This window comes from Eumetopias jubatus, unplaced genomic scaffold, assembly GCF_037043125.1.
Source record: "Eumetopias jubatus isolate StellerSeaLion01/CBP00866 unplaced genomic scaffold, mEumJub1_p1.0 scaffold_4, whole genome shotgun sequence".
Taxonomy (NCBI): Eukaryota; Metazoa; Chordata; class Mammalia; order Carnivora; family Otariidae; genus Eumetopias; species Eumetopias jubatus.
Window position 1 is genome coordinate 64,852,316 of NW_028274810.1, and position 22,327 is coordinate 64,874,642.

The 22,327-nt window shown below is 38.7% G+C and overlaps 1 protein-coding gene and 1 non-coding gene across 3 annotated transcripts in view; one reads left to right on the plus strand and one right to left on the minus strand.

Moving 5' to 3' along the window:
* ZYG11A (zyg-11 family member A, cell cycle regulator) overlaps positions 1-22,327 on the minus strand; it is a 77,895-nt gene that overhangs the window by 21,155 nt on the left and 34,413 nt on the right. For both annotated transcript variants that reach the window (XM_028106931.2, XM_088022990.1), the window contains exons 3-6: positions 17,322-18,073; positions 7,382-7,522; positions 5,122-5,298; positions 2,945-3,009 (exon numbers count right to left, since the gene is read on the minus strand). In XM_028106931.2, the coding sequence (XP_027962732.2) occupies positions 2,945-3,009; positions 5,122-5,298; positions 7,382-7,522; positions 17,322-18,073 (1,135 nt within the window). The remainder of the gene's footprint in view (positions 1-2,944; positions 3,010-5,121; positions 5,299-7,381; positions 7,523-17,321; positions 18,074-22,327) is intronic.
* On the plus strand, positions 15,805-15,913 carry LOC114212187 (U6 spliceosomal RNA). The gene has a single exon (XR_003609910.1). It is a non-coding gene; the product is annotated as a U6 spliceosomal RNA (small nuclear RNA).

Below are 22,327 nucleotides of genomic sequence, written 5' to 3' on the forward strand. Positions count from 1 at the left end.
GTCCCTGAAGTCAGGAAGTACCTTGCCAGTAAAGGACTGTCCTTTTTTTTTTTTTAATTTTTAAATTTTTCTTTAAATTCTAGTTAGTTTATATAGTGCAATATTGGTTTAGGACTGCCTTTTAAAGTTCTTTTGATATTGGATAATGCTCCTGGCCACCCAGAATCCCATGAGTTCAAAACTGAAGGCACTAAAGTGGTCTATATGCCCCCAAACACAGCGCCTCTAATTCAGCCAGATCAGGGGGTGATAGGGACCTTTAAGGCTCATTACACACAGTATTCTATGGAAAGGACTGTCAATGCTATGGAAGAGAATCCTAATAGAACGTCATCAAAGTCTGGAAGGATTACACCACTGAGGATGCCACTGTTGTTATCGAAAAAGCCATAAAAGCCATCAAGCCTTAAAAAAAAAAAAAAGCCATCAAGCCTGAAACAATAAATTTCTGCTGAAGAAAACTGTGTCCAGATGCTGTGCGTGACTTCACAGGATTTATAACAGAGCCAATCAAGGAAATCATGAAAGAGATTGTAGATAAGGCCAAAAAAGGGTGGGGAGTGAACAGTTTCAAGATATGGATCTTGGAGGAATTCAAGAGCTTGATACACCCCACACCGGAGGAATTAACAGATGTCAACTTGATGGACATGAGCTCTTCCAAACCAGTGTCCAACAATGAGGAAGAAGACATAGGAGAAGCAGTGCCAGAAAATAAACTGACATTAGATAATCTGGCAGAAGGGTCCTGATTATTCAAGACTGCTTTTGACTTCTTTTATAACATGGACCCTTCTATGATATGGGCAAAGAAACTAAAGCATATGGTAGAAGAAGGATTGGTACTATATAGAAATATTTTTAGAGAAATGAAAAAGCAAAGAAGTCAGACAGAAATTATGATGTATTTCTGTCAAGGTACCCCAAGTGTGCCTGCCTCCCCTCTCAATCCCTCCACCTCGTCCACCCCCAAGACAGCAAGACCAACCCCTCCTCTTCTCCCTCACAGCCTACTCCACATGAAAACAATGAGGATAAAGACCTTTATGATGATCCACTTCCACTTAATGAGCAGTAAATAACCATCATGCTTACAGTTAATAAACTTATCTGTTGTGTATGTATCTTCATGTAAACATCTAATAACTGCACAGCAAGAACTGTATGAGATGTTTCTGTGTCGTCATTATCATCATTACCTAAGTATTCACAATGGAGAACATCACATGCGAGACCGGAAGTGGACAGCCTATACTTATATGGCATAAGGTAAGTGATATTTAATATAAAATTAATAATGTGTTAGTTTTCTTACAGCTTATAACTTTGCTTTCAAAGAATTACATTACCATACAGTATGCCTTTCTGTCATAACTGGAGAAACTGCTTATCAGCCTATCACCACAGGTAAGTAGTTTTTTTTTTTTTTTTTTAAGATTTTATTTATTTATTTGACAGAGAGAGACACAGCGAGAGAGGGAACACGAGCAGGGGGAGTGGGAGAGGGAGAAGCAGGCTTCCCGCTGAGCAGGAGCCTGATGGCGGGGCTCGATCCCAGGACCCTGGGATCATGACCTGAGCCAAAGGCAGACACTTAACGACTGAGCCATCCAGGCGCCCCAGTAGTTTTATTTTTTTTAATGTAACAGTGTTTCCAATATTGTATTATAAATATGACTGTTATACTGTATGCCATAAAAATTTCATAGCAATTCATTCATTAGTGGGAGGCTACACTACCATGAAGCAAGTCTATTGATTATACAACACTACCATAAAGCAATCATATTGCTGCTTCTCCATTATCGGGGCATGAATATACCTGTAAATAAATATATATACATGTTTTGTTTTGTTTTTGAGAGAGAGAGAGAGAGAGAGAGAGAGAGTGTGTGTGTGTGTGTGTGTGTGTGTGTGTGTGTGTACACGTGAACACTCAGGGCAGAGCCTGACAGAGCCACAACCCCAAGATGATGACCTGAGCCAAAATTAAGAGTCAGGTGCCTAACTGACTGAGCCACCCAGGTACCCTGTAAATAAGTATTTCTTTTTCACATTGTTTTCTTTCTCTCTAAGTAAACTCCATCCCCAACGTGGAGCTCGAACTCATGACCGTGACAGCAAGAGTCACATGTTCTAGCGACTGAGCCAGCCAGGTGCCCTACATTGTCATTCTTTCTTTTTTTTTTTTTGTAAAGATTTATTTAGAGAGAGTGTGTGAGCAGGAGGAGGGGCAGAGAGAGAGAGGAGGAAGGAGAGAAGATTGTCTGCTGAGCATGGAGCCTGACACTCGATCTCATATCCCTGAGATCATGACCTGAGCCGAAATCAAGAGTCGGACGCTTAACCGACTGACCCACCCAGGTGCCCCTTCCTTTTCATTTTTGATATCTAGTCTTAGTAATACATACATCTACAGTGTTTTGTATGATGTAAGATGATATTGATGTAGGTACTGACGGAGGGTTCATCTTATAAACAGATAATGTAAGCTTTTATGGTATTGTAAATGTATTATACTTTCTCATTTATGATTTTAATAACCTTTTCTTTTCTCTAGGTTACTTTATTGTAGAATACAGAATATAATAATACTTAACATACAAAATACGTGTTAATCGACTGTTTATCACTAAGGCTTTCCAGTCAACAACAGGCTATGAGTAGTTTAGTTTTTGGGGACTCAAAAGTTACACATGCATTTTTTACTGTGCAGGTGGGGGGGGTGAGGGGAACAGTGTCCCTAATCCCCGCATTGTTCAAGGGTCATCTGTAGGGTACTTCCAATCACCTCTCTGGCAGGTGCTCTACAGAACATTTTCCTCAAACACCTTAGCCCAGCCTTAATTAAAAGCTTGCTAATAAGCTAATAACCAAAAGCCATCAAAGTTCAGAGTAACATTGGTCAACACCCCAAAATCAGATGACCAAGTTTTATACTTGCCTGTCAAATGGAACATCCACAAGAATCCTGGAATTAGTTAAGGAGAGAAGACAATTCTTCTGTAACTTTAAGGGAATAAAGAAAAATAATTTTGAGCAAAGGGATACCCCATTCTAAATAAAGATTCTAAGCACTTGGAAGGTGCTACTAATGAGCTTTTCTTACTGAGAACTCACTGTGTACCTGGCCCTCTCCAAGTTCTTCAGGTAATCTTACTCTGTCACATTCACCTCTGCCTAAAGAATAATCTGCCCCCACTTTTTTTTTGGCAAAGCAGGGGGTCTCTTCCCCATGAACCCTAGTGGCAATTACCTGAAGCCTGCCATCTACAAATGTCCTCACCAGGTCTTATAACTAACTCTGTGATAGAGCTGTACTTGCAACCTAAGACTGGTAGGGTTGAACTGGGCCTTTACAGATAGAAAAGAAAGAGAAGGCCTCCTGAGAAAGCTGTAGCAACAGAAAATACACCATCTCTTTGAAAGGCCATAAGTAGGCCAGGAGGCAGGGGCAGCAAGCCTGAAATGCCAACAGGAACTAGGCAGTAACAGAAACAAATGAAGAGGGCTGAGTGTGACACAGCAGAGCAGTGGTGGAAATTATGAACTGGAGAATTCATGCCCTTTTATAGGGGCAGTTGTTACTCCAACTGATGGCTTCCATGAAGGAATAAACACTAAACTGTGAAGGAGCTTCCAACTTTTCAAGAGAAAGTGAAAATGCAGATTTTTTTTTACTGAAGAAAGACCACCTTCCTTATTGTATTTTTTAAAAATTCCCATTGTAAGTACACACTTCAATTAGATTTGGCAAATTGATACAGGTGTATAACCACTACCATCCACCATCACCATAAATGAGATAAAAAATATTTCCATCACCCAAAGAGTTGCACTGTACCACCTTCTAGTCAATCCCAACCTCAGAAAATTACATTGTCATTACAGATTAATCTTTTCTAAAGTTTCACAGAACTAGAATCATAAAATATCTACTCTTCTGTGTCTGGCTTATTTTGCTTAGCATATAATGCTTTTAAGATTCATCCATGTTGCATGTATCAGTACTTTATTCCTTTTTATTGCCAAATAGAGGAGTTTCTTATATGAATATACCACAATTTGTTTATCTATTCACCTGCTATTCAACAATAGAAAGGTTTTCAGTTTTAGGGGATATATTATGAATAAAGATATTATAAATATTCATGCAAAAGGCTTTGTATGAATATATGATTTGATTTCTCTTGGAGTGGAAAGACTAGGTAGTAAAGAAGGTATATGTCTAACCTTGAAAGAAACTACCAGACTGTTGAACTGGTAGTTCTATCATTTTACATCCCTAACATCTATATATGAGAATTTCAGTTGCTCCACACCCTTGCTAACATTTTGTATTGTCAGTCTTTTAATTTCAACCAATCTAGAGGGTGTGTAGTAGTACCTAGGCATGCAGTGGTTAATTCAAAGTGGTTTTAATTTGCATTTCCATTATGACTAAAAACACTGAGCATCTTTACACATGCTCATCTGTCATCTGTTTAATCTTCTTCAGTTAAGTGCTCAAATCTTTTGCCTTTTTAAAAAATGGGTTTGTCTTATGCAGAGTTAAGAGTTCTTTATATTTATAAAAAGTCCTTTCTCATATAAACATTTTTCCCATCCCATGACTTACCCTTTTCAATGTGTATGTGTATGTATATGAGAAGCCTTTAATTTTGATGAATTCTAATTTATTATTTTTCTTTCATGACATGTGCTTTTTGTATCCTAAGAAAACTTTGCCTACTCCAAGGTCACCAATATTTTGTCCTGTTTTATTCTAGAAGTTTTATGGTTTTCAGTTTTTATATTTATATCTATGATTCAATTCAACTTTTTTTTTTAATTTAATTTTCACATATGATGTTAAGCCTCTAAGGATGTACTGAAGTGTTAACAGTATATGGATTTCTGGGTCAATGGTTTCTAAAAAAATTTTAAAAATTTAAACCCAATTGCTAATCCAAATTTGCTATTTTTTTCTATAACATAAATTCCTTATCTATTCTCTCTCAGGGAGGATGAAAAATCGAAACAAAATAATGCTAATATTAATAATAGCTCATATTAACTAATACTAATAATTTTTTTCATGTTATTTGTCCTGAAGTAAGAAGCAGTCAAGTATTCAATTACCTGCTGGTAATGGGGGAAATTTTTCAGAGCCTTGAAAAGCAGACAGGTGACCTCTGACAACAGACGAACAGGCATTCCCCTGGCCAGGCCCTGGCGTGTTAAGTTGAGGGTGCAAGCACTGGCTGTGAACTGCACTGGCAAATCCAATGGATGATTCCTCATTCCTACAGCCACAAGCTGAAGATGAACTTGTTTTTAGTGGCATATGACAACATGAGCATTCTTTTTTTTTTTTTTAAGATTTTATTTATTTGACAGAGAGAGACAGCACAAGCGGGGGGCGGGGAAAGGCAGAGGGAGAAGCAGACTCCCTGCTGAGCAGGGAGCCTGATGCGGGGCTCGATCCCAGGACCCTGGGATCATGACCTGAGTTGAAGGCAGATGCTTAACGACTGAGCCACCCAGGTGCCCCGAACACTCTTTATACTGTCTTGTTTTTGTGTTGGCAAAAATATTTGCTCATTGGGACAGAAAGTAAAAGATTTTTCCCTATCCTCAGCATTTATTTTTTAGGGCAACACCAATACCTTCCTATCCAAATGAAGCTGTTAACTAGATGTGTGACTTTAGGCAAGTCAATTCCCTTCTTTGGACTTCCATTTCCTCCATGATTTCATAATCATTTATTGAACCTCACTCCATACAAGGCATTGTGATAAGCACTACAGGACACAAACATGAATTACACCCTATTCCTTAGCATAAAGCCCTGTGAGAAAAATACGGTATGTAAACAAATAACATTGTGAGGGATATCAAAACATGAAACTGGAAAAAAATAAAAAGCATCATAAACGTATATATAAAGTGCTACCTAAGGTAGTTGTGGAAGCAGCATTCATTTCTGGTATGGAACAGAATTCTTCATTCAGAGAGCACATTTAAGGCAGGGTCTCAGATAAGATTTGGACAGAAGGAGGTAGAGATAGGGATGGAATGAAAAGGGAATTCCTAAGGAATGGAAATGTGATAAGGAAATACACAAAACAGACAAAAGGATGGGATGAATCCAATAGAGGAGGAAAAAATTTGAATTTAACAGAATTTTGAAAGATTTTGAAAACTGCAAACATAACATGAGAAAGGTCATTAGAAGACAGACTGTGGAAGACCTACAACACAAATGAAACATGAAGGCGTTGTACTAAGCTTAGACCACACCTGTGCTAACATTCAGGGACAGTGCAATCTGTTCTGTCCATCTCTATGGACCTCAGAAACCAGTCTGCTGATACTGGCATGAACCATGATTTTAAGAGACCAGAGCCCCTCACTCTGACAGCTTCATGAAGTAACAGAGCCTAGAGACAGACCTGGGACACAGTTCCACTACAGAAAATGACTTTTCTCTATATTGCTAAATTGCTCCTAGGATTTCACTGGATTGCCATCATCCAAGTTAAATACGTAGGGGGAAAAAAAAGGAAAACACAAAACATGATTTTCAAAAATCACAGAATCTTGGATATGAAAAGGACTTTTAGAATATCTAATTCAATCTCCTCATTACAAATGGGAAACAAAGGTCCAGAGTTTTTTTCACTTTATACGGTACTGCTTCTAAGTTATGAACAAAGCTTATCTCCCACAGTGCAGAAATACCCAATTTTTTTAAGGAACTATAAAGAATTACAAATAATAATAAAGACAAAGTGACTTCAAGTCTTCATTTTCATGTTACATTTCACCTTAAATAAATGCACTTTTCTTTCCCAAACCACTTAATACTTCCAGTAACATTTAAAACAAATTCATTTTTCTATAAACCAAAGCAAAGTTTGGCCCCATCAATACTGGTAATTTTACTTTATTCACAAAATACTTTATATGGTAAATCTGGCACCTTCAATTATTGTATTTTGCTCTGTTCTTGTTGAAGACACTATTGTTTTCTTTTAGAAAACCAGATGTTAGGTTTTAAAGAGTAAATGAATGAATAAATAAGAAACATTTACAGCAAAGTGAATACTTTGTTTATAGATTAAGATCTCCTATTTTAGGCAAAATAGTACATATGTACTATATCTCCTTCTCAGACTAAATCAAAACACTGGATGACTTGAACTAACTTAGATGCTGAAAATGAGAGACGATCAGGCAGTTAATTAAGCCTAACACTGTTTTCCTTTCTCCGTGAGGGTACTTTGGCTCACTATAGAATAAGGCATATAAGTTACTGTACTCCGTGTGTTTGGTGAACACCTTTAACTGAACTAAGTAAAAAGCAGTAACAAAAACTACCTTTCTGCAGTGTAGTTACCTTTAAAATAGCAGGCATGGTTACCTGCATTGAAAATGTCTCTGTGAAGAGCCTGTAGAGTGCTTCCTTCATAAAACATGACCTATTCCTGTATCGGCTCAGTGCTTCTGAAATCTGACTCATATTGGCTCCTCCAGCAACCTGAAAAACAAAGATGTTACCAATAGGTTTCATAGTTCAGGCTTTTAGGGGCTTTGAGTGTTTGAAACAATGACAGGTGTTCAATTAAATGTTCCATGGGCTTTACAAAGTTAAACGAATCCTAAGTCTAATAGGTAAATGTTCTCCTCAACCTCATTTTTACAATGGGGCCAGAGAGATGAAGTATGGTGCTAAATGTAACAAACCAATTAAGTAGTGGAGCCAAATTCAAATACCATCTCCCTACAACTACATTACAGTTAAGACTTCAACTGAACAATGGGTAGCATATAAATTTTTAAACAATCAAAACCAAGACTGCGTATCTTTTTTTTTTTTAAAGATTTTATTTATTTATTTGACAGAAAGAGACATAGCGAGAGCAGGAACACAAGCAGGGGGAGTGGGAGAGGGAGAAGCAGGCTTCCTGCAGAGCAGGGAGCCCAATGTGGGACTCGATCCCAAGATCCTGGGATCATGACCTGAGCCGAAGGCAGATGCTTAACAACTGAGCCACCCAGGCGCCCAAAACTGCGTATCTTCTAAGTACTACTCATATAGAATAAATTAGACAATAAGAGAAAGGTAAAAGGCCACATAAAACAACGAAAATGAAAAAGGGAATTGACTTTTTTGTAGTAATATTATTTTATTATTAATTAAATGTTAACATAATTTTTCCTGCTACCACTTAGCTAATAGTTTTTAAAAAATCTATACATAGACTTTGGGTCTGGAGGATAATGGTACCCCCAGATCCAAAACATAAAATTAACAAGGAATGCAAATAAAACTAGGTATGACCCAATTTTCAGCATTTCCAGATAGTGAAGGGAAAAAAAGAAAATAAAGGGGGAAACTCCGATCTTGCAAAAATGAAAAGAAAAACACTCCCCTCTCTACTCTACCATGACCAATAACAACATCACTCAAGAAACCTAACATTGCTAACTGATATCACTAATGGACAATGCTTCTGAATTAGGAACTATGTCAATTAAATAACAAAAAATTAAAAATTCAAACCAATTCCATGTAAGGCTATTATAAGAAATATTTAAGCAGCAAATCTACACATTTCAGCTGAGAAAAATTCTTCCAATAAACCAACAACCGGGGCCCCTGGGTGGCTCAGTTAAGCATTCAACTCTTGATCTCAGCTCAGGTCTTGATCTCAGGGTTGTGAGTTCAAGCCTTGTGTTGGGCTCCATGCTGGGTGTGGAGCTTATTTTAAAAACAAAAACAAAAACAAAAAAACTCAACAAATCAGAAGAAAATTTTCACACGGCACTTAAACTGAATTAAATATCCTCAATAAGCATTTTGGGATGTGAAAAAATACCTTCAGCAAAAAGATGACAAAACAATTCATTAAAAAGGGAAGAAAAAGACAAAATTATATCAAATATAAAAACTAAGTTAAAGGGGCGCCTGGGTAGCTCAGTCGTTAAGCGTCTGCCTTCAGCGCAGGTCTTGATCCCAGGGTCCTGGGATCGAGCCCCGCATCAGGCTCCCTGCTCCGCGGCAGGCCTGTTTCTCCCTCTCCCACTCCCCCACCTGTGTTCCCTCTGTCAAATAAATAAAATCTTAAAAAAAAAAAACTAAGTTAAAAGGTACCCAAGGAGGGCGCCTGGGTGGCTCAGATGGTTAAGCGACTGTTGGATCGAGGCCCGCATTGGGCTCCCTGCTCAGCAGGGAGTCTGCTTCTCCCTCTGACCCTCCCCCCTCTCATGCTATCTCTCATTCTCTCTCTCTCAAATAAATAAATAAAATCTTAAAAAAAAAAAAAGTACCCAAGGAAGGACAGATTTGAATAAAAATTTAGTAAGGGGAAGAAATGCAAGAAAACAAGAAATTTTTTTTAATTTTTTTTAAAGATTATTTATTTATTTATTCATTTGAGACAGAGAGATACAGAGAGAGAGAGAGCATGAGCAGGGGGAGGTGCAGAGGGAGAGGGAGAGCAGGCTCTCCGCTGAGCAGGGAGCCGGATGTGGGACTTGATCCCAGGACCCTGGGATCATGACCTGAGCCTAAGGCAGAGGCTTAACCCTCTGAGCCACCCAGGTGCCCTGAAAACAAGAAAATTTTTTAAAAGAAAGAAGTACAAAAGATCTAAGATTGAATGTTGATATGGAAAAAAGACAAAGATCCATGATGCATAATACCTGAAGTTCCTGAGGGGAAAACAAACTAATATTTAAAACTATTATCTAGGGGGTGCCTTGGTGGCTTAGTAGGTTAAGTGCCTGACTTCAGCTCCAGTCATGATCTCAGGGTCCTGGGATAGAGCCCTCCATCGGGCTTTTGTGCAGTGGGGAGTGTGCTTGTCCCTCTCCCTCTCTCAAGTAAAATCTTAAAAAAGAAAAAAAAAGGGGTGGTGCCTGGATGGCTCAGTTGGTTGGGTGTCTGCCTTCGGCTCAGGTCATGATCCCAAGGTCCTGGGGTCGAGCCCCATGTCAGGCTCCCTACTCAGCGGAGAGCCTGCTTCTCCTTCCCCTCTGCCTGCTGCTTTGCCTATCTGTGCTCTCTCTCTAGGTCTCTGTCAAATAAATAAATAAAATCTTTAAAAAAAAAGAAAAGAAAAGAAAAAGAAATCAACAGCAACTGTCCCTGTAAAGAAAGAAAAAAAAAAAATCAGCTCCCTGCTTAGTGGGGAGTCTGCTTCTCCCTTGCCCTCTGCCCCTCCCCTTGCTTGTGCTGTCTGTTGCACTCACTCTCAAATAAATAAAATCTTAAAAAAAAAAGGAAACTCATTCTCAAAAAATTAAAAAAAATATCAGTTGAACAAAAAAGAAAACAGTAATGCAGGAAATGAGGAAGAAAAAAGCTACAGAACATATAGAAAACAAAGAGCAAAATGATGTTAAGTCCCTCCTTAGCACTAATCACTTTAAATGTAGATGGATTAAATGCTATATATAATCAAAAGACAAAGATTGGAAGAATGAATTAAAAAACACATGATCCAACTATACACTGTCTATAAAAGACTCACTTTAGATCCAAAGACACAGCTAGATGGAAAATGGAAGGATGGAAAACAATATTTCATGCAAACCTAACCAAAAGACAGCAGGGGTGACTATACTACTATCAGACAAAGTAGACTTTAAATCAAAAGAGGTTACAAGAGACAAAGCCAGACATTACATATTAATAAAAGGTTCAGTACAGCAAGAAAATATAAGCATAAATATTTATGTACCTAATGACAGACCAACAGAACACATGACACAAAAACTGACAAAATTAAAGGGAGAAATAGACATTTCTACAATAATGGAGACTTCAACAACCCACTCAGTAATGGATAGAACAACCAGACAGAAGTAAGAAAACAGAGGACTTAACACAATAAACCAACTAGATCTAAAAGTGCAAAACACTCTACCCAACACCACCAGCATCCACATTCTTTCAAGTGCACATGGGACTTTTCCAGGATAGACCATATGTCAGACCACAAATTAGGACTCAACAGATTTTAAAAAAACAAGTATCATACAAAGTGTTTTTTCTGACAAGAGGATGAAGTTAGAAATAACAGAGGTAAAACTAGAAAATTTATAAATTTATGGAAATTAGATAACATACTCTTAAACAACCAATGGACCAAAGAAGAAATCACAGGGGAATTAGAAAATATTTAGAGACAAATGAAAACAAAAAACACAACATACTAAATCTTATGGGACCCAGTGAAAGCAGTGCTGGGGGAAATTTATAGCTATAAATGCTTAAATTAAGAAGACAAGAAAAATCTCAAGTCAACAACCTATCTTTTCACAACTTAAGGAACAAGAAAAAGAACAAATTAAACCCAAAACTAGCACAATGAAGGAAATAATAATGATTACAGCAGAGATCAATGAAATAAAGAATACACAAATAACACAGAAAATTAGTAACAGCAAAAGTTGGTTCTTTGAATAAAATTGACAAACCATTAGCTACTAGATGGACTAAGAAAAAAAGGACTCAAAATACTAAAATCTGAAATGTGGGGACATTCCTACCAATTCTAGAGAAATAAAGAAAAAATTATGAGATTATGAACAATTATGCTACAACAAATTGAATAACCTAGGTGAAATGGACAAATTTCTAGAAACAGAAAATTTTAAGAGACCTGTAACTTAGTAAGGACAATCGATCAGTAATCAAAGATCTCCTGCAAAGAAAAGTCAGATCTGATGGCTTTGCTATTAAGTTCTACCAAACATCTAAGGAAGAATTAATACCAATCCTTCATAAAGTTTAACAAAAATTGAAAAGAAAACAATTCCTAATTCAATGTGGCCAGCATTACCCTAATACGACAGCCAGATAAAGATACTACCAGAAAACTACAGATAAATACACTTTATGAACAGTGAGTCAAGACTCAACAAAATACAGGCAAATTAAATTCAGCAGCATATTAAATGGATTATATTCCATGGCCAAGTGGGATTTATTCCTAGAATGCAAAGATGGTTTAACATATAGAAATTGAAAGGTGTAATACATGTTAACAGAACTAAGGGAAAAAACATGACCGTTTCAACTGATGCAGAAAAAGCATCCGATAACCCTTTCCTGGCAAAAACACTCAACTGGAAATAGAAGGAAACTACCTCAACTTAATAAAAGCCATGTATAAAAGGGGTTCTTGGGTGGCTCAGTCGTTAAGCATCTGCCTTCGGCTCAGGTCATGGTCCCAGGGTCCTGGGATAGAGCCCCACATCGGTCTCCCTGCTCTGAGGGAAGCCTGCTTCTCCCTCTCTCACTCCCCCTGCTTGTGTTCCCTCTTTGTGTCTCTCTGTCAAATAAATAAAATCTTAAAAAAAAAAATTTAAAAGCCATGTATAAAAAAAAACCTGCAGTGAACATCATACTCAATGGTAGAAGACTGGAAGCATTTACTCTAAGATCAAGAACAAGACAAGGCTACCCACTTTCATGACTTCCACTGTTCAGTACTGGAAGTCCTAGCTAGAACAATTAGGCAAGAAAATGAAATAAAAGACATCCAAATTGCAAAGGAAAAAGTAAAATTATCTGTTTGCAGATAGTATCATCTCATATGCAGAAATCCCTAAAGATCCCACACACACAAAAGCACCATTAGTGCTAATAAATGAACTAAGAGTTGCAGGAAACAAAGCAAACATAAAAAAATCAGCTACATTTCGGGGTACCTGGATGGCTCAGTCAGTTGAGCATCCAACTCTTGGTTTCAGTTCAGGTCATGATCTCAGGGTCATGAGATCAAGTCCCACATTGGGTTCTGCATCAGTGCTGAGTCTGCATATGGATTCTCTCCCCAGTCCCTCTGCCCCTCCCCCCACAGTCTCTCTCTTTAATAAATAAATCTTTTTAAAAAGTCAGCTACATTTCTATACAATAAGAATGAACAATCTGCAAAGGAAATTATGAAAACAATTCCATTTATAATAATATAATAAAGTACTTAGGAATTAACCCAGGAGGTGAAAGACTTACACAATGAAAACTACAAAACACTGCTAAAAGAAATGAAAGAAGACATAAATAAACGGACAGACATGTTCATGGATCAAAAGACTTAAGACAACAATACTACCCAAAGTGGTCCACATATTCAATGCAATCTCCACCAAACTCCTAAGACTTTTTTTTTTACCAAAACAGAAAAATCCATCCTATATTCATATGGAGTTCCAAAGGACCCCAAATAGACAAAGCCACCTTAAAAAAGAACAAGACTGGAGAAGTCACCTTCCTAATTTCAAAACTTAACTACAAAGCTACAGAAATCAACACGGTGTGGTACTGGCATAAAGACAGACATATAGACCAATGGAATAGAACAGAAAGCTCCAAAATAGAAAGCCCTTGCACATATGGTCATATATGTGATCATATGATTTTTTACAAGGGTGCTACAACCATTCAACGAGGAAAGGACAGTCTTTTCAAGAAATTGTGCTGAGTGGGGGTGGGGGATGGGTTAGCCTGGTGATGGGTATTAAAGAGGGCATGTATTGAATGGAGCACTGGGTGTTATACGCAAACAATGAATCATAGGATACTACATCAAAAACTAATGATGTAATGTATGGTGATTAACATAATAAAATTAAAAAAAAACTGTATTGAGTAAACTGGATATGCACATGCAAAAGGATAAAATAAATACACCATATAAAAAATTAACTCCAAATGGATCAAAGACCTAAATATAAGACCTAAAACTATACAACTCTTACAAGGAAACCTACAGCAAAAGCTTCATGACAATTCCTTGGGGCACCTGAGTGGCTCAGTTGGTTAAGCATCGGCCTTTGGCTCAGGTCATGATCCTGGGGTCCTGGGATCAAGCCCTGCAGTGGGCTCCCTGCTCAGTGGGGAGTCTGCTTCTCCCCCTGCTCATGTTCTATCTCTCTCATTTGCTCACTCTCTCAAACAAATAAAATCTTAAAAAAAAAAAATTTTCATGACAATGGATTTGGCAATGATTTACTAGATAGGATACCAAAGACTGGCAATAAAAGAAAAAAATCTAAATATCAGACCTAAAAAGAAAAAAATTTTTTAAGTAATCTCTATATTCAGTGTGGGGCTTGAACTTAAAACCCTAAGATCAAGAGTCGTATGCTCTACCAACTGATCCAGCCAGGCACCCTGGACCTAAATTTTATTTTTTAAATTTTGTTCAAATTATAAAATCAACAGAGTAAAAAAGCAATCCACAGAAAGGGAGAAAGTACCAGAAAATCATATATCTGGTAAGGGACAGATACATGAATAGATACCTATATTCATAATATAGAACTATACTCAACAACAAAAAACAACAACCCTACTCAAAAATGGGCAAAGGACTTAACCTTCTCCAAAGAAGACAAAGAAATGGCCAAAAAGCTCATGAAAACATGCTTAAAAATCACTGATCAGTAGGGAAATGCATATCAAAACTTCAATGAGATACCACCTCACTCCCACTAGGATTGTTACCGTTCAAAAGCAAAAACAGAAAATAACAAGTGTTGACAAGGATGCAGAGAAATTGGAATGTTTATGAACCACTTGTGAAATATAAAACTGTACAGCTGCTGTGGGAAACAGTGTGATAGCTCAACAAATTGAAGATGGAATTACCATATGATCCAGCAATTCCACTTCTAGGTATATTCCAAAAGAATTGAAAACAGGATCTCAAAAAGATATCTTTTTTTTTTTGAAGATTTTACTTATTTGACAGAGACAGACACAGCGAGAGAGGGAACACAAGCAGGGGGAGCGGGAGAGGGAGAAACAGGCTTCCCACTGCGCAGGGAGCCAGATGCGGGGCTCAATCCCAGGACCCTGGGATCATGACCTGAGCTGAAGGCAGATGCTTAACGAATGAGTCATCCAGGTGCCCCTACAATTGCTATTTTCAAATCAAAGAATAAAAATGTGAAAACAGCTCTCTCCTTTTCTACGCCATCATGGTGTGTGCGGTTGAATGTCCTTTGCCATGTCTTCTCACAAGACTTTCAGGATCAAGCAATTCCTGGCCAAGAAACAAAAGCAGATGCGTCCCATTCCCCAGTGGATTCGGATGAAAACTGGTAATAAAATCCAGTACAACTCCAAGAAGAGGCATTGAAGAACCAAGCTGGGTCTAAAGAGATCGCACATGAGATGGTACATACATTTATGCGACATGAAGGTCATGAGCTCGTATCTTATCACTCTGTAAACATCACAATAGATATATTTTATTGGGGAAATGATTCTTCTCTGTCACTATGCTTCTGCACCAGTAGGCTGGTTCAGTAATTAACATGAGAGACCTTTTGTTGGGGGGTTGGGGGGGAGAATAAAAATGTGAAAACAAACTGGGGCACCCGGCTGGCTCAGTCAATGGAGCACGTGACTCTTGATCTTTGGGTTGTGAGTTCGAGCTCCAGGCTGGGTATAGTAAGTAAGTAAGTAAATAAATAAATAAATACAACTAATGATTGCAAATCATTTTGTTCTCTCATCCTAGAAGGAATTACATATGGTGTAATTATAAAGCATTTTAAAGCAGTGTTTCTGAACCTTGGCTGCACATTAGAATTACCTGGGAACTTTCAAAATTTTGATGCCCACGCCAAGTCCCAGACCAATTAAATCAGAATCTCTGGGAGATCAGACCTAGGCATCAGTACATTTCAAAACTTCCAAATGTACAATGTACAACCAAGGTAGAGAACCACTGTTTTAAAAAAGAAATATTCTGAAACATAAATATTTAAATATATGCTGTTTTAAAAACAGCACCATGAGTGCTTCCTTCAACAGTACATATATTAAAACTGGGGAACAATACAGAGAAGATCAGCATGGCCCCTACAAAAAGATAATATGCAAATTTGTAAAGTGTTTCACATTTTATTTTTATTTTTTTTAAAGATTTTATTTATTTATTTGAGAGAGAGAGAGTACGAGAGGGAAGAGGGTCAGAGGGAGAAGCAGACTCCCTGCCGAGCAGGGAGCCCGATGCGGGACTCAATCTCGGGATTCCAGGATCATGACCTGAGCCGAAGGCAGTCGCTTAAGCAACTGAGCCACCCAGGCGCCCAATTTTTATTTTTTAAAATGTGAAACACTTGGGCGCCTGGGTGGCTCAGTTGGTTAAGCGACTGCCTTCGGCTCAGGTCATGATCCTGGAGTCCTGGGATCGAGTCCCGCATTGGGCTCCCTCCTCGGCAGGGAGTCTGCTTCTCCCTCTGGCCCTCCCCCCTCATGTGTGCGCTCTCTCGCTCTAATAAATAAATAAATAAAATCTTTAAAAATAAATAAATAAATAAAAATTAAAAAATAGCACCATGATTGGCTATAAACTTATTCTGGCAATGTTCAAAACTTTCTTCCTCTTTTTTTTTTTTTTTTAAGGATTTGTTTGAGAGAGAGAGAGAACAAGTGCGAGCACAATTTGTGCCAGCAGGGGGAGGGGCAGAAGAACAGGGAGAAGAAGAGGGAGAGGGAGAATCTCAAGCAGACTCCTGGCTGGGCATGGAGCCTGATGCAGGGCTCGGTCCCACAACCCTGAGATCATGACATTAGCCAAAATCAAGAGTTGGACACCTAACCAACTGAGCCACCTAGGCACCCCGTCTTAAGACTCTTTTCAAAATTGTTTTCTCTCGTACTGTCACCAAAAACATTGATCACCTGGCCTTACTAATTATATTTAGGTAAACAACACAAGTTTTAGAATCACAAAGACTGGGATACAAGTCCTAGTTCTACCATTTAATACACAGTTATATGATTATCTTAACTCTGAGCTTCCATTTCCTCATCTGTAAAATGGGAGGGTTAAAGAGGAAAACAATGTACACAATGTGGCATCTGGTACATAGGAGGGAATGTATAAATGGCTATACTTACCATACCAAACTAGACTAGAAGACCTGGAGGCCAGGATCATATCTTGTTTGGTAGCTAGAGAGTAATTATTAAGCTCCTTAAGGATTTTTTTATCTGTCTCTGTAACCATAATACCTCGTGTACATTTTTTTTTAAAGATTTTATTTATTTATTTGAGAAAGAGAGAATGAGAGAGAGAGAAAGCACATGAGGGGGGGGGAGGGTCAGAGGGAGAAGCAGACTCCCTGCTGATCAGGGAGCCCTATGTGGGGACTCAATCCCGGGACTCCAGGATCATGACCTGAGCCGAAGGCAGTCGCTTAACCAACTGAGCCACCCAGGCGCCCCCTCGTGTACATTCTTATATACAACAAAAACCTAGTAACCTTCTGAACAAAGGAAACAAACTTATTTCAGATAAAAAACAAACCCTCAAGCCTTGCTTTGCAGTAAAGAAGTCAGAATAACCAGCATCCGTAGCCAACAGTCCCACAAATTGCATCGCAGGTCTCTGCCGTATAAACAGTTCTACAGCTCCATCGGTGATGCAACTGCCCCCCGAAATATCCAGTGACACAAGATGAGGCAGAATATCCTTTTGCTGCAGCAAATGAAAAGCTAAATCTGATTTGAGTTGCCTGTGATCAGAAATATCAAGGTGAAGCAGACATTTAAGTTCTCTAATAACTGCAAGAATTTGTGGTTTGGTCATAGTCAGACATTTCAGATAGTGCATTGTCAAAGATTTGAGTCGATCCTTACAGGTAAGGAGTGCAGAGATATTAGTGACCAGAGTATTGGAGATATCCAAGCTTTCCAGTTTTGGTAACTGAGAAACATTAGCCAGGTCTTCACTATGAAAACAAACATTGAAAACACTTAAAATGCGAAGACCAATGAGCTGACCAAAGAAGAGCAGTCTTGAATCTCGAGGGATGCTTGCCGAGTCCAATAGGAGACACCGAAGGTTTTGCTGGATCCAGCTATTGCTGCAGAGTCCGCTTATGATGTCTGGAATTGGGAGGTCAGTGTGCACAGCAGTAGCATCTAGCTCAATGACTTTGTGATGGCAGAAGGCTTTTGTGAATGCAGCTGCTGAGATTTTAGCTTTTTGAATATTGACCAGCTTCAGTTTCATTTGGTTGCCCTGGAAAATGCTTGCTGTTCTATCAGTCAGCTTGCCTATAAGAGAACCAAAACCAGCTGTAATAATAACTAAATCTCATGCCTTTTTCAGCAGGCATTGTGGCCAATGAACAATGACAGATGCTAATAACAGTGACTATATTTACTGCTTACTCTGTGCCAAGCATTGTTCTAAACCCCTTACTCAGATTACTTCATTTATTCTTTATAATACCATAATAATACTATAATACTATTACTACTATCATAAGTGAGGAAACTAGAGCTTAAAGAGGTTAAGTAACTTGCTCAAAGCCAAAATATGTAGCAGAATCAGGAATCAAAACCAGTTCAACTCCAGAGCCCAGTTTTATCCACAATAACCTTGTTCACAAAAAAAAAAAAAAAAAAACGAAAGAAAATAGGTAAATAAGTACGGGATATATAATATACAAATAACACTACTAATGATTACTTTTAACCAAATTAATCAATAGCCTCTGACAATTCACTTACCTCTCTGGGCCTCATTTTCCTCATCTATAAAATAAATGAATTATATTAGATTTTACTTAGAAAAGATTTACTAAACATCTATGTGTGAGATCCTGTGTTAAGTAATCGGCACACAAGGTGATTAGACCCCTGTGGCCACAAGGAGTTCCAGTCTCGGAAGGCACATCAGGCAAATAAATGATTATAATAGTGTATTACGTGCAGTACTGATTTGTACCAGTTATTGAACTAGAACAGATGAGATTAACTTTGGGAAAAGTTCTGAAGACTAAATATCAGTTTGGGGGAGTGGGGGGAGAAGATGAAGGGTGGAAGGACATATCAAAGACAAGGAGGCATAGACCAGCAGATTATTTGGAAAGGCCCTAAGTAGATCAACACTACTGGGACACAGTCGTGTAAAACCAAGGAAGGAAAGTGGAAAGCAAGGTAAAAGGCAGATGGGGACTGTACACAAAGCTATGGACAATTCAATTTTGAAGCAGGAAAAAAAAAATGGTCACAATTATATTTTTAGAAAGACCAGGGTGCCTGGGTGGCTCAGTCAGTTAAGCATCTGCCTTCGGCTCAGGTTGAGCCCCACGATGGACTCCCTGCTCAGCGGGGAGTCTGCTTCTCCCTCTTTCTCTGCCCCTCCCCCGTTCATGCTTGCTCTCTCTCTAATAAATAAAATCTTTTAAAAAAAGAAAAACCAATTATGTGACTATAAAATAATTAAGATGGTGTCTGGTGGGAGTGAGATGGGGCAAGATTTTATTAATGCTTTTTATAATGTGAAATAAAAGTTTAAACTAAGGCTGACAGAACATGGTGGCTGAACAGACTGGGGGAGAACTGAGGAAAAAATATATATATATACATAAGCTGATTCCCAGCTTCTGAGTTTGAACTGGGTTATGCTACCAAGACAGGAGGAAGGAAGTCCCTATACTTCAGACTTTGAGGAAGAATTCAGTACATTCATTCATACATTTATCCAACAAATAGTGGGTGTTTGCTGTATGTGAAGTGCTAGCTATGCTAAGTGCTAAGAATGGTGAATGAGACAAACATGGCTCCTCCCAACACGGAGTTTACACCCTAGAGGGAGAACACTGAACAAGCAGAAAACTACTAATATTAAAAATATCGTGGGCGCCTGGGTGGCTCACATGGTTAAGCGTTTGCCTTTGGCTCAGGTCATGATCCCAGGGTCCTGGGATTGAGTCCCGCATCGGGATCCCTGCTCTGCGGGGAGCCTGCTTCTCCCTCTGCCTCTCGCTCTCTCTCTCTCTGAATCTCATGGATAAATAAATAAAACATTTAAAAATATATATATATAGTGAGAAAAAAAATACATAGTTAAAAATAGAACTACCTATGATCCAGCAATTGTACTACTAGGTATTTACCCAAAGAACACAAAAGTACTAATTCAAAGGGATACATGCACCCTGATGTTTACAGCAGCATTATCTACAACAGATAAATTATGGAAACAGCCCAAGTGTCCATTGACTCATGAATGGATAAAGAAGGGAGGTATGTATATACATATACATATACATGTGTACACACGTACACACGTACACACACACACACACACACACACACACACACACACACACAAATGGAATATTACTCTGCCATAAAAAAGAATGAGGCGCCTGGGTGGCTCAGTTGGTTAAGCGACTGCCTTCGGCTCAGGTCATGATCCTGGAGTCCCAGGATCGAGTCCCACATCAGGCTCCCTGCTCAGCAGGGAGTCTGCTTCTCCCTCTGACCCTCTTCCCTCTCATGCTGTCTCTCGTTCTCTCTCTCTCAAATAAATAAATAAATAAATCTTTAAAAAAAAAAAAAAAAAGAATGAAATCTTACTATTTGTAACCAACATAGATGGAGCTACAGAGTATTATGCTAAGCAAAATAAGTTATAAGAAAAATGAATACCATATGATTTCACTCATATGTGGAATTTAAGAAACAAAACAAAAGGGCGCCTGGGTGGCTCAGTCGTTAAGCGTCTGCCTTCGGCTCAGGTCATGATCCCAGGGTCCTGGGATCGAGTCCCACATCAGGCTCCCTGCCCGGCAGGAAGCCTGCTCCTCCCTCTCCTGCTCCCCCTGCTTAAAAAAAGGAAAACAAAAGAGCAAAGGGGAAAAAGAAGAAGAGAGACAAACCAAGAAAAAGACTTTTGGGACATCTAGGTGGCTCAGTCGAGTGTCCAGCTGTTGATTTCAGCTCAGGTCATGATCTCAGGCATAAGATCAATCCCCAAGGCAGGCTCCGCCCTGGGTGGGGAGCATACTTGGGATTCTCTCTCTCTCTCAAAAGAAAGAAAAGGAAAGAGAAAAGAAAAAAAAAGAAACAGACCCTTAACTATAGAAAACAAAATGATGGTTACTGGGAGAAGGGGGGGACAGGTTATAAATACGTGATGGGGATTAAGGAGTGCACCTGTCCTGATGAGTGTTGGGTGATGTATGGCTGAATCATTAAACTGTACACCTGAAACTAATAGTACATGGTATGTTAAATAACTGGAATTTAAATAAAAACTTTAAAAAATGTAGTAAGTGTTTAAAGGAAACAAGAACATAATACAGGGGTAAGGAAAGAAAGAAGGATGACAAGAATTTTCTGTCTCTCTGTGGAGTTTGAGGAGGTGATGTTTTAAGCTAAGACCTAAAGGACGTGAAAGGTAAAGGTCACTGTCATTCTAGATGGAAGGAAGAGCTAAAAACCTGATAATGGGAAACAGATAGGCTTTTTCTGTGAAATGAGAGGAAACCAATGAGACTAAAGCACGGCTGATGAAGGGGATACCAGCATCTGACAGATTTGAGACAAAAGCAAAAGTCAGATCTTGCAGACCAGGGCAAAAAATTGACATTTTATCCTAAGTACAAGGAGAAGCCTTTCAAGGGTGACAGAGGAGTGGCCAGATCTGTTAAGAGGGCTGTTTGCTATGTGGCAGAGCTTGGCAAGAGGCAAAAGAGGAGGTAAGGAGGGCACTTGTGATGTCAGGGGAGAGGAAAGAGAAAGGTGTCATTAATAGGAGCTAAGAGGAAAAAGAATGTTTGAGACAGATATTTTGAAGGTAGAAAATGTTTCAAAAGAACCAAGGAGAGAAGAAGGAAAAATGAAAAATGACTCCTTCTAAGTCATTAAACAAGGAGGTGGATGGCCAAGTCATTTTGGAGATGGGGGAAATGGTAGTACAGTAGATGCTGTAATGGGACACTGAGATCCTTTATAGGAACAAAGGACTTACTACTAGAGCTGTTGGGAGTGCCACCAGCTAAGAGCCCTCATCCATGGGACATCAGCTAAAATAACCCAAGGTCACACCATTTCCCATGCAGACCCATATACTGAGTTGGGAGGTATAAAGGTCCAGCCCTCACATTCCAACTCTATACAGATCTGAGTAATTGTTCCACCTTCAGGATTCCCCAAAGATCAGCTGAGGTATTCTAGATTCTATAGAGTTTAAACCTACGAGACTGAAGGATAAACACTTGGAATTAACTGACATAGAGACAGTATTTAAAGCTATGGGAATGGATGATATGGGAATGAAAGAGAAGGAGCAAGGATGAAGTACTGAAAACATCTAGATTTAAGGTCAGTAGAATGAGGAATAAGTCATATTAGCAAATAACAGCTGCTGAATGTTCTAAACATTTTAGATATATTAAACTCTCTAAATGCTCATAAAATCCAATGAGGAAGGGATTATTAGTGGTCACGTTTTACAGATGAGTTGAAGCATAGGAAAGTTAAGTAACTGGCCCAAGGAAACATATCTAATAG